The following is a 15,515-nucleotide window of genomic DNA, read 5'->3' as shown; positions in this document are numbered from 1 at the left end:
GGTAGATGTAGATGTAGTACCTGTTAAAGACTCAATTTTATGCAGTCAGATTAGAGTGATTTATAAATGATTGGAATTTTTTAAAAAAACATATACAAATGGGGTTTGGTTCACATGTAGACTTTAGCTCAGAAGCTGCCCTCTTTACAATCCAGCACAATGCACACAACACCAGAGTTCACAAGCGGAAGACTACAGTAGCGTGATCAAAATCCTGGTCCTTCAAACCTGGATGATCCCTACCGTGAACATGATTTTGACTATTTTTATCTCACACCATACATGCCAATCAAGGACATACATTTCAGGGTTCCAAGTAATACACCCACAACAAACAGAACTCCAAGGCAAGCAGGTTCCTCAAAGAACAAGTTTATTGGGCATATCATATTGACAATGACGAAAACCGACTCTGAAGGTTCTCATGGTTTTCACCTAATTAGAATTAAACTTTCCCAAACCATACAGCACATGGTATAACCAAAGCTCTGTTGTGTTGTTTGAAAACTTCACTCTTCCTTTCTTCAGCCATCTGTGGAAATGTCCTTGGTTCTCAAGGGAAAACTATTTTGTTTTGACCACAAAACCCCAACTATCTCTCTTCCCCCTCTCTATCTATCATCAGCATTGTGGTGACACTGAAGCCTTCAAGATAGCATCAAACAGGCCAGCTTCAGAGTTGACAATACAATGATTTCCATGAAGTGTGGCAATAATGTTGCAGTAGTGACCACTCTTCAGTGTCCATTAACTAGAAGCACCCTTCCTCCATTCTGTTCTCAACCTTCAGAAGTCCCATCAGGGATTAGAGGCATTTTTTGGCAGTAGGCCCTCAGAGGGCCAATCTTCTGGATAGACCACCTTTATTCCCCCCCCCCCCCCATTCTTCTCACTACCCATTTCCTCGACTTCCTTGCTGTCCTTGTTCAACTCTGCTGGATGGGAAGACAAAGCAAAGGGGCCCTGCTTCTTCTCACTCACTTATTTAAGGTGGGCAGGTCAACTGGTCAACTGGTAACAGAGCTAAGAAGAGGAGGAACAGTGCATTAGGAGGAGCTTTAGCTGCTGGCGATCAACCCTCTTGAAATATACGGGTTGATATTAGCCCTATATTTTTGCACACCAGCAGAGAAAAGCACAGACAAGGAAAACTCAGAGTTTTCCCAAAAAGTGAGGATCTGTGTAAAGTCAAAGAGGCATAAGCAATAGAGAGGGAGAAGAATTCACAAGCAAGATCTGAGTTTTAGTGTTGGGGACATATCAAGAAAAGATGGTCACCAACAGGAGCCCAGCCTGGGCCGAGAGGAAGAGTCCAAGGGATCCAATTGTGGTGTCAACTGCCCCGGTGGCATCCTTACAGTTGCTATTGAGGAGTAAAGTAAAGGGGCTAGCAATGGCTGAAACATTCATCTTCTCACAGAAAACCTTATTGGCGCATCCTTTCATTGTGGTGGTTATAGTTTTTCCTCCTGCAAAGAGAATGGGAGAAGACAGCTGTCAACAACCCGGGAGCTAGCTGACATGCAGCAATGTGAGAGAGAGAAACTAGATCCCAGAGGAAATTTATTTCTGCTTTCGGCACCTAGACGTTCTAAAAAAGAGGGCATGGAACTGTATTCCCCGATATAGGTTAGATTTCACCAGATGAAGATTATTAGGTACAGGTGATCCTTGACCTATGACCACATTGAGCCCAGAATTGCAATAGTAAGTCATACTGGTTATTAAGTGGTTCACAATATGTTTATGCGCAATTTGGTGACTTTTTTGTGATGACCATTAATGAAAGTCCAATGGATATTTCTTGCCAGAAACTGGAAGTTAACCCAGGAAAGTGATAAATTGTGGTTATGCGGCTGCAGGATATTGCAAATATGTAAATACAGGACGGTTTACAAGTGCCTGGGAGATCACTTGATCATCAAAAGAGGCCCATCAGAACTTCAAAATTGAGTCATATGTAGGACTACTTATACTTTAAAGACTAAGCATGTTTACTACTGAATTGTTTAGGATATTACGTTTGGACTGGGTTGGCAATTTGGTGATGTAGCATAGCATGAAGAGTTTGAATTAAAGAAAACAACAACTCGTCGATCAAACAAAATCAAACTAAATCACTAAAATGTAGAAACTCAAGCCAAAGGACTATTTATGTATACGCATTACTAAAAGGACAAATCTGATTTAATGGGATAGAATATATAGTTTATACAACTCTAAGTTGCATAGTAACAAAAGTCAACTGGATAGTTAAAACTGTCCACTTAGGAATCAACACTGATTGACAATCAATTTCACATGCCATTGTGCAAATGGAATAGTTGTGCAAATGAAATACTGTGCAAATTAAATATACTGAGAACATTTCATTCATTCAGATCTAGGATGTGTTATTTGAGTGTTTCCTTTATTCCAACCTCAGCAGAAACATTGATTGTTTGGTATTTATTTATTTATTTATTATTTATTACTTGGATTTGTATGCCGCCCCTCTCCGAAGACTCGGGGCGGCTCACAACATGTAGAAACAAATCATAAGTAATCAAACAATTTAAAATTTTAAAGATTTAAAAAAACCCATATACTAACAGACACACACACAAGCATACCATATATAAATTAAACGTGCCCAGGGGGAGATGTTTAATTTCCCCATGCCTGACGGCAAAGGTGGGTTTTAAGAAGTTTACGGAAGGTAGGAAGAGTAGGGGCAGTTCTAATCTCCGGGGGGAGTTGGTTCCAGAGGGCCGGTGCCGTATACAGTACTATGTAGTACTATGTTTGCTTTCAGTACCATGGATAGCACCCCTATAATTAAAAGCGGAAGCAGGCTCTGAAAACCTCCAGTGGCCTCAAAGGAAGTCAACGGTCAAAACCTATCCTCTACCTCAACACTACCCATTATCATTGATAGAAAAATCCTACTTTCCTCCCCCCTCCCAGCTCTCATTTAATTGGATGACACTGAGTGTCGCATCTTAGGGGAGGAGCAAAAATCTCCTTGCAAGATGGCAAATTCAACCTAACAACCGAAGCCCTGTCTCTTTGATGTCCAGATAAAAATGGACGCGGCTTCTACCATAATGCCACACCTACCTCCTTTCAGATTTTGACCTCCCTCCCATGCATGGAAATGACCTTGAAGAACAAGAGGTGAAGGGGAGAGTTGAGACAGGGGGCTGGTTGGTTTAACATCTGGGAAGAAGTTTAGTTTTGCATTTATCTGTATTAATTGCTCTGAGCCACAGCCAACAGTTTGATCCTGATTGGCTCAAGGTTGACTCAATTTTCCATCCTTCCAAGGTCAGTAAAATGAGGACCCAGATATATGAGTAAAAAGAGGATCCACCCCTGCATGTCTGTTCTGCCTGACTGGGCTCAGACGTTAATTAACGGTCCAGGAAAGAAGGTCAGGTGCATTGCTAATCAGCAAACTTGTATAAACATAAAAGAAAATGCTAAAGAAAACTGTCCTTATTTGCAGGAGTAAAACACAGTTTGAGGTGAAAATTCAGCTAGATACAAAGTTCATGAAAAAGCAAACAAAATTCATGTAGCAGAAACATTCCAAGAGTTCTCTGAATTCTCGAGGCACGAGAGCAGCAGCAAGTCCCAGAGTTTTCAACTCCCACATGCCTGACAATGCTGAGTTGAAATCCAAAGGCACAGAGCAGAGGCTTCAAAGCAGGAACCACAAAGCCACACAAACCACACAGATAAACATCCACAGTTTGCCTCTGCCTCTGTTCCCTTTTGTAACTGTAGCCCTCATTATGGGAACCACACCCAGCCCTCATTCTGTGGACCACACCCAAACACAGGTGACACCATAATCACCGTTGATAATCCCTTAATTGAGCCCTACGTTGCATTGCTCTACGGCTACGCATATTGATTATCTGTTCAGCATCCGAATCCAAAGAAGAGAGGCTATCTGATGGGCTGCCTGCCACGTTTTCCTGGCTGTCAGCCAGGCTTTCGCAATCACTCTGTGATGCATCTTTCACATATGTGGGGGCAACAGCTGGCCCAGGCCCGAACACAACAATGTCCGGGCGCAATTTTGCTACCTGCCCAGATGCTGTAGCATAATTGCGCTAGAGTCTGCCAGCACTCAGAGCCACAGGGGTGAGTGCACATCACCACTCCACCTTAGTAGCCCATCTCTATGGTCATGGATCTATAGGCTTTACCTTCTTTCTTCTCAAGAAACACTTCTGCACAATATATCTCATCTTCTCCAGTACAGTTCATCATCTTCTCCTGACATGCTTTCTGTTCCTGAGGCTCAGAATAGCAAGCTGGGCATCTTTTGTTGTGGGTGGTTACCATTTTTCTGGCGGGCACTGCAGGAAAGAAAGAAAGGGTTTAAGTTAAAAGAATAATGAAGGCGGTTGGGATGACCCCAGGGTAATTAATGGTGGGAAACTCAGAAACCAGCATGCTCCTCTCTTAGAAACTTTCTCAGTTCCAATGGAAGATAACATTTGTGTGTGTGTGTGTGTGTGTGTGTGTGTGTGTGTGTGTGTGTATATATATATGTTTGTTTGTTTATTTACATATATTTACATATATTTTGCTCAAACGTGGAAAAAAGCAGAAATCCCCCAAGACAAATTGGTATTAGAAAAAAATAACCCAATGTGCAGAAATGTCTAAATTGACCCTAAAAATTAAAGGCAAAGAAGACTCACAATTTTATGATTGTTGGAATTTACTCTACCACTGGTTAGAAAAAAATCCTTGCTATTTACATTACGAACATGAAAAAAACATATATATATATCCCAGATGAAAACAAAAAGAACAAGCAATATAAAGTTATGATTTACTAATTGAACTGATTGTCTAAAAAAGTCAAACTGGGTTTGTTTGGGTTTTTTGGATGAAAACTGTAACTGAATCTAAAGAAAATTTACATAGTTTCGGAAGAATATATATACTGATCCTGTACACGCCTTTATTTTAATATATGGGTTTCTTTTTTTTGCTTGTTTAGGGTTTGTTTCTTGTTTTCTGTTTTTTTTATTTTTTCGAACATTTGTCATTCAGGGTTGAACTGAGTCAACCTTGAGCTGGTTAAGGATCGAACTTCTAGCAGGGTGCAAAGTTTGTCTCTAACCATTGCACCCCCATGGCTCACCACTATGCTACCATGCATTAAAATAACCCCGTGTCTACCCAAGACTTTGAACACTCTCCCCTAAATGAAGTCAAGTCTCTGAATACTGAACTTTTGCTGAATGAGTGTCAGTATTGAAATGGAAAAGAGATAAAACAAACCAAAAAAAGAAAGAAATGTAATATCACTTACTATGGGATAAATGGTATAAATGGCTAGAGGATAGGAATAAAAAGTAAGAAAATAAGTAGGAGTGATGAGTTGGAAATTAAGAATAATAATAATAATAATAATAATAATAATAATAATAATAATAATAATAATAATAATAATAATAATAATAATCATAGAAACATAGAAGTCTGACGGCAGAAAAAGACCCCATGGTCCATCTAGTCTGCCCTTATACTATTTTCTGTATTTTATCTTAGGATGGATATATGTTTATCCCAGGCATGTTTAAATTCAGTTACTGTGGATTTATCTACCATGTCTGCTGGAAGTTTGTTCCAAGGATCTACTACTCTTTCAGTAAAATAATATTTTCTCATGTTGCTTTTGATCTTTCCCCCAACTAACCTCAGATTGTGTCCCCTTGTTCTTGTGTTCACTTTCCTATTAAAAACACTTCCCTCCTGGACCTTATTTAACCCTTTAATATATTTAAATGTTTCGATCATGTCCCCCCTTTTCCTTCTGTCCTCCAGACTATACAGATTGAGTTCATTAAGTCTTTCCTGATACGTTTTATACTTAAGACCTTCCACCATTCTTGTAGCCCGTCTTTGGACCCGTTCAATTTTGTCAATATCTTTTTGTAGGTGAGGTCTCCAGAACTGAACACAGTATTCCAAATGTGGTCTCACCAGCATTCTATATAGCGGGATCATAATCTCCCTCTTCCTGCTTGTTATACCTCTAGCTATGCAGCCAAGCATCCTACTTGCTTTCCCTACTGCCTGACTGCACTGTTCACCCATTTTGAGACTGTCAGAAATCACTACGCCTAAATCCTTTTCTTTTGAAGTATTTGCTAACACAGAACTGCCATAATAATAATAAAATAATATAATAAAATAAAATAAAATAATAAACTATAATAATAATAAAAATTTGTATGCTGCCCCTCTCTGCAGACTCGGGGTGGCATACAATATGCTAATAAATAAATAATGCACACAGAATATGATAATGAGATCAATAAACATAATATGTAAACATAATATGTAAGAATAGAATTAGGAAATATAAACAAATAAGGGAGATGTGTATGTATATAGCTATGTAAGTATGTATGAAGGGGGAGAAAATGCAAAATGGAATTGTTGCAAAATGGCAAATCATTTTGTGTTTTTCATATTTACGAACATGAATGTTTTAAGTGTTGTATGTATGGGATGTTTGGTTTTTAAAGATTAAAAAAAATTTAAAAAAAAATTTTTTTTAAAGGAAATGCAGGAGGAACTTCAGTCTGGGACTTGGAAGAATTTCTAATGCTCCTGTCCTAGATGGCAGGCCAACCTTTGATGACCATGCTACTCTACATCTCACCAAAACGTCTCCCCACACAAATGAGGCATGATCCTATGCAGGTAGAGGTGGGCTGCTAAGGTAGAACGGTGATGTGTGCTCGCCCCTGTGGCTCTGAGTGCTAGCAGAGCCCAGCGCAATTCTGCTACTACACATGAGCAAAATCGTGCATGGACACAGAGGAGAGGAGAGGAGAAGAAATGAAAGGAAGGAAGAAGAAAGAAAGAAAGAAAGAAAGAAAGAAAGAAAGAAAGAAAAAGGAAGGAAGGAAGGAAAGAAACAAACAAACAACACCCCCTCCCCATGGCACACCTGCGAGTCCGTGCACGATTTTGCTACCTGCCCAGGTGCAGTAGCATCATTGCGCTGGACTCCGCTGGACTCTGCTAGCACTCAGAGCCACGGGGGCGAGCACACGTCCCCGTGCCACCTTAGCAGCCCACCTCTGCATGCAGGAAATTTATCTTTCGGTGGGGAAAATGGGAAAGGGAAGGAACGGCAAAGAATCTGAGAAAACAAGATCCCCAAAGTATACAGCTGGATTGATTGTCGCATTGATTGTCCTCGCAGCAGGAAACGTGGCCTTGGATGATCTTGTTGTTGCCCATGTCCAGCACAGCCAATCCCTTGTCACACTCCTCTGGAGCGATGCAGCCCTTCTTGGTGGCATGGGTGGTGGATTCTGTAGGGATCCAAAAGAAGAATTGGTGTCTGGAAGTGTGGATTTGCTCACTATCTCTGCCAGTGGCCGATAAAGACCTCTGGAGCATGAACCTTCAGCATCCCCAGTCCTTCTCCAGGGTCCCAAGATTTCTGGCCCAACCTTTCACCGTCTGTTAACCTCCAGGTAAGTTGGAACATCAAACAGAATAGAACTAGAAAGGACTTTGGAGCACTCCTAGTCCAACCCCCTCCTCAAGCAGGAGAATGAACGAACGAACGAACGAACGAACGAACTATTTATTTATTTATTTATTTATTTATTTACTTACTTACTTACTTACTTACTTACTTACTTACTTACTTACTTACTTACTTACTTACTTACTTACTTACTTATTTATTGGATTTGTATGCCGCCCCTCCCCGTAGACTTGGGGCGGCTAACAACAATGATAAAAAAACAGCATATAACAATCCAATTAATAAAACAACTAAAAACCCTTTTTATAAAACCCAACATACACACAAACATACCATGCATAACTTATAATGGCCTAGGGGGAAGGAATATCTTAACTCCCCCATGCCTGGCGGCATAAGTGAGTCTTGAGTAGTTTACGAAAGACAGGGAGGGTGGGGGCAGTTCTAATCTCCGGGGGGAGTTGGTTCCAGAGGGCCGGGGCCTGCCACAGAGAAGGCTCTGCCCCTGGGGCCCGCCAAACAATATTGTTTAGTCGACGGGACCCGTAGAAGGCCAACTCTATGAGTCTATGAGTCTACGGAGAGGGGCGGCATACAAATCTGATTAATGAATAATAAAATAAATAAATAAACTCTGTGGGACCTTATCGGTCGCTGGGATTTGTGCGGTAGCAGGCGGTTCCGGAGGTAATCTGGTCCTATACCAGTGGTGGTGAACCTTTTTTTCCTCAGCTGCCTAAAGAGCATGTGTGAAGGCTACTGTACATACATGAGTACCCACATCCATAATTCAATGCCTGGGGAGGGTGAAAAGAACTTCCCCTGCCCCCTCAGATGTCCTCTGGAGGCTGGAAACAGCTCCCAACTTCTAGGGGCCCAGTAGGCTTGTGTTTTGACCTCCCCAGGCTCCAAAGGCTTCCCTGGAGCCCTGGGAGGGTAAAAATGCCCTCCCCCATCCCCCCCGAGGCTCTCTGGAAACAAAAAAACCCTCCCAGAACCTTTGGGTTAGCCAAAAATCACTTGGCCTGCACACACATGCACATTGGAGCTGAGCTAGGGCGACAGCTCGTATGCCAGCCACTTCCACCTGGTCACATGGCCAGCAAGCCACTCCTCTCCAGTCACATGACCATCAAGCCACACCCACAAAATAAGCCACACCCACAGTGTGCCAGTAAAAATTTTTGCTGCCCATTACTGCACAAACACACACGCAAATCTTGTCTTTCTCAAAACTGCGAAGCCCAAGTAATGAAACCAGGAGACCTTGATTCTGTATATGGTTCCACCAGCAGGATAGAATCAACCCAGTCCAATAAAAGAGACCATTCGGAATAACATTGATTGGCTGCACGCTGAATTTAAAGGTTCTGTACCTACCCAAACTATTTTCCCAAGAAGTGATGCTACATTTCTGGTCTGGAGTAGAGCAGGGTTTTTTACTCCCTTGGCAGTTCTTTCCACTTGATTGACAATCGGTACATTCCCGAGATCCTGCAAAACCTGAAAAAAGCAAGAGTAATTTTAAAGAGAGAGAGAGAGAGAAATGAATCCTTTTCCTTCTCTTTCTCTTTTCTCCTTGCCTGTCTGTGAGAATAATTTTAGGAGTCCAGAATATTATTATTATTTTTTAAAAAACCCTTTATTTTAAAACAATTTGCATATCGAACCAAAGAGACATGGAAAGTTACTGTTTGTTACTGAGGTGCAAACTGCAGTACATTTATACATTTTCTCCTACCTATGTTTGGACATTTTCTATTGGGTCACTTCTTGACCCATGACACATTCTTGGTGACCTTTTGTCTCTGGTTGGATTTCTCTCCCTTTTCGGCTTTATTCCCTTGGTTTCATTGGGATTTCCCAACATTGTCCGAAAGCCATGTTAATTAATCATTTATATACAAAATACTTTCAATATCAACTTTATTTGAATAGTCAATCGACCATATCAAAGTGAGGAAAAGGACCACATCGGTCGTCATAAAACTGTGACTGGTTAAAATACAATAAAATTGGCTAAAATAGAGGGAATTTGAATAAATGATAAGTTAAAATGCAGTATAATATGCTAAAATTGAGTAGTAAAACATGAGAATATAACTCGTGCAAAGGATTATATTAAACAAATCTAAGATACTGATATAAAATATTCTTAAGTGAGTTCATCTCCTTTGCATGCCACCCCAATATGTTCTATAAAACGTATTCTCAAAAAAATGGAAACACTTGACTTTTTGGCATCCTGGTGTTTGAATATGTTCAAATCAATCAAAACTTGACATATTTTAATGTTTTTTTAATTCAGTTATTTGATATGTTCCTTTAGACTACCATTTTTTTTACAGAAATTTAAGGAAATTGGTTATAACCTTCTAGAAATGGCAGACTTTCAAAGAGGCCAAATTGTTGGTGCTCGAATGGCAGGCGCTAGTGTAACAGAAAGTGCCCGAATGTTTGGCGTTTCAAGAGGTCATGTCTCAAAAGTCACGACTGCTTTTGAAAGAGAAGGGAAAACGTCCTCAGACAAGCACAGGTCTGGTCGAAAGTCGAAGTTGTCTGAGAAAGACCGTCGGACTCTAAAGCGAATTGTTAGAGCGGATCGCAAGACCGCAGCTCCTGAAATCACTGCAGAGCTCAATAGACACGTATAGAATCCAGTTTCTACAAAAACTGTTTGAAGGGAGCTGCACAAATCTGGATTCCACGAAAGAGCTGCAAGGTGTTTCCATTTTTATGTCCACCCCCTGTATGTCTCAACAGGGCCTTTTTACTGTCTTTCTGATTCCCCTTCACTCTCTATCTTTTTAAAAAAATTATATTATTGAGTATAAACTTTAAAAAATATGTTTATAACATTAAACCACAAACTTCAGACAAACCATAACATGAAAACATAGAAACAAAAACCAAAAACCTTCTAGCCCTTTCTTTTACAGTAAACTGCCTTGATGTTATATTTCCATATCAATACAAACAAGTTAATCTGTATTTCTTCTACAGTTTTCAATTTTCAGCCTATTTCACCATTAATATCACATTTCATTATATACATTAGCTCTAATTTTAATTTATCTTTACTTATAACTTTTTTGTTATCTTATCACATTTATTCTTTTCTATATCTATGTCTATATACACTTTAAATTCCCTCTGTTCACTCTGATCTCTTTTTTTCTCTGTGTCCACTGATAAAACACATTCCAAATTTCATAAAATTCCGTATCTTCTTTATTGTTTAATTCATATGTTAATTTGTCCAGTTCCGCACACTCTAATATTTTACTAATAATAGCTTTATCACTCTCTATCTATCATACCCTCGTAGGGTAAACATATCCAATTTGTTTAAAATTTACACATAATTCCCATGCCCCCTGTTTATTCTTTCTAAAGGTTAATTATACTTGAGTATGCCAAATATATTTCTTAATAATAGTTTCACCATATTTATCTCTTACTCTTTTTACAAGGGTTTATACAAGGCAAAAGAGGCAAAAGTCTTTATTATACATGGAATGTTTGTGTGTGTGTTTGCTTTTAATAATGGGGTTTTTAGTGTTTTTTAAATTATTAGGTTTGTTTTTTACATTGTTCCTATTATTGTTGTGAGCCGCCCCAAGTCTACGGAGAGGGGCGGCATACAAATCTAATTAATAATAATAATAATAATAATAATAATAATAATAATAATAATATTCTTGCACTCTCATTTCTGTTTCCTTTCTTTGCCAAAGTTCAATGATACTGGCAATAATATGGCTGACTGTGTGACTAACTGTAACCGCAACAACAACACTCCTCCACTCGAAACAGAATATCCTACGAAAATAGACTATCTATCCTGGGTCTTGAAAGCTTAGAAGTGCGGCACCGAAAATAAGATTTAAGTATTGCCCACAAGATCATATGCTGCAACGTCCTTCCGGTCAACGACTACTTCAGCTTCAACCGCAACAACACAAGAGCACACAACAGATTCAAACTTAATATTAACCGCTCCAAACTTGACTGTAAAAAATATGACTTTAACAATCGAGTTGTCGAAGCGTGGAACTCATTACCGGACTCAATAGTGTCAACTCCCAACCCCCAACACTTCTCCCTTAGACTCTCCACGATTGACCTCTCCAGGTTCCTAAGAGGCCAGTAAGGGGCGTATATAAGTGCACTGATGTGCCTATCGTCCCCTGTCCAATTGTCTTTCCTTATCTCATATATCCTATATATTTTCTCCTTATCTCTTATATCATATATATTCTCTCCCTCCCATCTACTTCTCTTCTTTTTACTTTCTATCGTTATATATATTACTTAATGTCTATTCTCTTCCATATGTATTGTATATTGGACAAAGAATAAATAAATAAATAAACGAACAAACAAACAAACAAACAAATAAACAAACAAACAAACAAACAAACAAACAAACAATAATCCAGGCTGTTGAAAGAATTTGATGGTTGGATAAAAATGCCAAATGCTGTTTAAACTTCTCCTTCGCAATGCAATCAAATTTGCTTGCTGCTTTTTCTCTCCACAGCTCTGGGAGGCTCTCAGAAAAGAAATTACACTAAAATGAAGAGAACATTAAAAAAAAATAAAACTGAAAATGAGAATTGCCGTGTTTGCTTCTTGATTTTGGGGGAGAAAGAGTCTTTTTGCCCAAATGCTTATCAAGTGCCCAGCATCACTTAATCCTCATCTTTCCACACTTCCAGAGATGTTGTGAATGCTTGTGATCCAGCCTCAAACAATTTGCCCGGCTGGACCCACAAATCTCTGTCCACATATGAAGAACACAAGTCTTATGGTGCCTCTTAGTCAACACACTCGGCTTCTGTTCCATGCAGGCATAAACACACACAGTTCGAAACACCCACATAGCACTGACTCAAGCAAATCCTTTCAGCCTTCTTTAATGGTAGAGGGAGTCACGTTTCAAGATTTATGAAAAGGTTTATCTTAAGGGTGGGGGAGACATGCTTCAAATCAATTTAATGATCATTGGCAATTCTAGAATTGAATATAGAGTAGAGTAGAGTAGAGTAGAGTAGAATAGAGGTGAGTTGAGTTGAGTTAAGCAGAACAGAACAGAATACAGAGTAGAGTAGAATAAGAATAGGAGTTAAGAAAATAATAAGAATAAGAATAAAAGAATAAGAATAGAGTGAATAGACTAGACTAGACTAGACTAAACTAGACTAGACTAGACTAGACTAGAATTGAATAGACTAGAATAGACTAGAATAGAATAGAATAGAGTAGAGTAGAGTAGAGTAGAGTAGAGTAGAATAGAATAGAATAGAATAGAATAGAATAGAATAGAATTCTTTATTGGCCAAGTGTGATTGGACACACAAATTTGTCTTTGGTGCAGATGCTCTCACTGTACATAAAAGATACATTTGTCAAGAATCATAACCTACAACACTTCATGATTGTCATAGGGGTCAAATAAGCAATGAGGAAACAATCAATGTTAATATAAAACATAAGGATGCAAGCAACAAGTTACAGTCATACAGCCATAAATTCCTCCCTCCCTGGGCACAATTGGAAGGATTGGAACCCATCCTCCAAAAAAGGACCCCTGCCATCATAAATCATCCCGAATGAAGGTACTCACCCAGAGTAATGGATGCCGTAAGAAGGTAGATGACAAAAGACCCCTGCATGTTACAGATGTTGGCTGAAATCAGAGCTGGGTTGGGAAGCTTGTGTCAAAGGCTCTGCTTCTGATGGAGCTAGTCTGGCTTTATGGAGAAGGCAACCAAAAAAGGAGAGGAGGTATGAAATCATTGTTCCATCCCTGCCTTTCCCCCCGCCCTAACACCCCCCCACACACACACCCCCACACACTTAAAAAGGAATTGTGGCCAAGCTACTGTAGTGAGATAGCAACTTTCTATACGGGTAGTCATGGCTTTTCCATCAAAGCCAATTAAGAGTCTTGCGTCATCATTAAAAGAATTGCACTTATTAGCCCACATCTCAATTTTTAGATTTCATAATTAGACAATAAGATAAATCTTATTGCCGGATACAAACGCTCTGCAGTTTTTCTTCCTTCCTTCCTTCCTTCCTTCCTTTCTTTCTTCCTTCCTTCCTTTCTTTCTTTCTTTCTCTCTCTCTCTTCCTTCCTTCCTTCCTTTTTCTTTCTTTCCTTCCTTCCTATATTCTTCCTTCCTTCCTAAATCCTTCCTTCCTTTTATCCCTCCTTCCTTCCCTCCCTCCTCCCACTCCCTCCCTTCCTTCTTTATTCCTATATTCATCCTTCCTTCCTTCCCTCTCTCCCTCCTTCCATTCCTTCCTTCTTCCTTCCTATGCTCTTCCTTCCTTCTCCCTCCCTCCCTTTCTTTCTTCTTTCCTCCCTCATTTCTTCCTTTTTTCCCTCCCTCCCTTCCTTCCTCCCTCCCTCTTTCTCTCTCTCTCTCTCTTTCTTTCTTCCTTTCTCTCTCTTCCTTCCTTCCTTCTTTCTTTCCTTCCTTCCTATATTCTTCCTTCCTTCCTAAATCCTTCCTTCCTTTTATCCCTCCCTCCTTCCTTCCCTCCCTCCTCCCTCCCCCTCCCTTCCTTCCTTCTTTATTCCTATATTCTTCCTTCATTCCTTCCTTCCCTCCCTCCTTCCATTCCTTCCTTCTTCCTTCCTATACTCTTCCCTCCCTCCTTCCTACCTTCTTTCTCCCTCCCTCCCTTTCTTTCTTCTTTCCTCCCTCATTCTTCCTTTCTTTTTCCTTCCTTCCTCCCTTCCTCTCTCCCCCTCTCTCTCTCTCTCTCTTTCTTTCTTTCTGTTGCCCACCTCAACATGGTGAGGAGCATCATCAGAATTCCCAGCTACTAACCTTATAAAGGAGGAATCCAAAAGAATGAAACCCAGCTTGGGATACTTTTAGCTTTCTCTGTTTTTTTCTTTGCTCTGAAATTCAGGAGGAAATTTGGGGAGGTTTTTTTTCTCCCTGTTGGTGAAGATTGAGCCTCTGGGATTTTAACAAAATTCAGATGCCAGTTTTAAAGGAGATTTCCCATGGTAGAGCTACAAGTCTTCTTCTAAACACCTTTGCTCAAAAGAACAAATAATCTTTCTGACCATACGTTTCTCCTGTCAGATTATTATTTGTGCTCATGCATTTTATCCTCTCTGTCCTTTTAAAATATTACCGGTATTTATTAAACCAAACACGGTAACCTGAGATTCCTCCAAATTCTGAGCAATAAATATTAGATGCTACCCTGTTTCTTCTGCTCTCCCTACACCCACTCCACTCTTCTTCCTTCTTCTATATTTTCCGGAAATTGAAAACCAAGAACATTGGGGTGTTGACCCAGTCCATCCTTATGTACTTCTGCAGTATCAGTCGGGGAAAAACATTACATGCTACGCACCGCCTGGCACCGATCCAACAGTTAAGTGCACTGCAGTGAGAAAGTGAATTAAAAACAATAATAAAGTCCAGCCATTAAGAGCTCTGCAGCACTTAGCTGTTTTGAAAGTTTACGTTTTATGTTATTCAAGTATGAAATTAAGGCTCGTGCTAGCCAAACCTCTCTCATAATATCGAATTAAAGACGGAAGGAAGAGCGAGTGCCTGAGACGTGAAGCTAATTTAGTTGTTCGGTTGGTTAGTTGGTTGGCTTCCATTCTGCCTTTTAACCAGAAATTCAAGGCAGCAAATGCTACTCTCCCACCTGCCACTGTTGTTGTTGCTGTTGTTGTTATTATTATTATTATTATTAATTAGATTTATATGCCGCCCCTCTCCATAGACTCAGGGCGGCTCACAAAATACAATAGAACAATTCACAACAAATCTAATAAATTTAAAAAACATTTAAAAAACCCCATTATTAAACCAGACATAAACACAGACATACCATACATAAATTATATAGGCCCAGGGGAAAGGGGGGAATGCCTCAATTCCCCCATGCCTGATGGCAGAGGTGAGTTTTAAGGAGTTTACAGAAGGCAAGGAAGGTGAGGGCAGTTCTAATC

General features: G+C 39.8%; 1 protein-coding gene across 2 annotated transcripts; it reads right to left on the bottom strand.

The window, feature by feature from the left end:
- Positions 1 to 383: 383 nt before the first annotated feature.
- On the bottom strand, positions 384 to 14,756 carry LOC139173935 (phospholipase A2 inhibitor LNF2-like). Of its 2 annotated transcripts, none has more exons than XM_070763892.1 (6): positions 14,365 to 14,756; positions 13,149 to 13,275; positions 8,900 to 9,022; positions 7,191 to 7,337; positions 4,197 to 4,349; positions 384 to 1,469 (listed from the first exon to the last, which is right to left on the bottom strand). In XM_070763892.1, the coding sequence occupies exons 2-6, from the start codon at positions 13,195 to 13,197 to the stop codon at positions 1,261 to 1,263; spliced, it is 681 nt and encodes a 226-aa protein (XP_070619993.1). In that variant the 5' UTR covers positions 13,198 to 13,275; positions 14,365 to 14,756; the 3' UTR covers positions 384 to 1,260. The 2 variants fall into 2 exon arrangements, with proteins under 2 accessions (XP_070619993.1, XP_070619994.1); XM_070763893.1 differs by having other exon boundaries at positions 13,149 to 13,271.
- Between the last annotated feature and the right edge of the window lie 759 nt (positions 14,757 to 15,515).

This window comes from Erythrolamprus reginae, chromosome 11, assembly GCF_031021105.1.
Source record: "Erythrolamprus reginae isolate rEryReg1 chromosome 11, rEryReg1.hap1, whole genome shotgun sequence".
NCBI classification, from domain to species: Eukaryota; Metazoa; Chordata; class Lepidosauria; order Squamata; family Dipsadidae; genus Erythrolamprus; species Erythrolamprus reginae.
The sequence above is the reverse complement of the archived record's forward strand: the minus strand, read 5'-3'. Positions and strand labels throughout refer to the sequence as shown.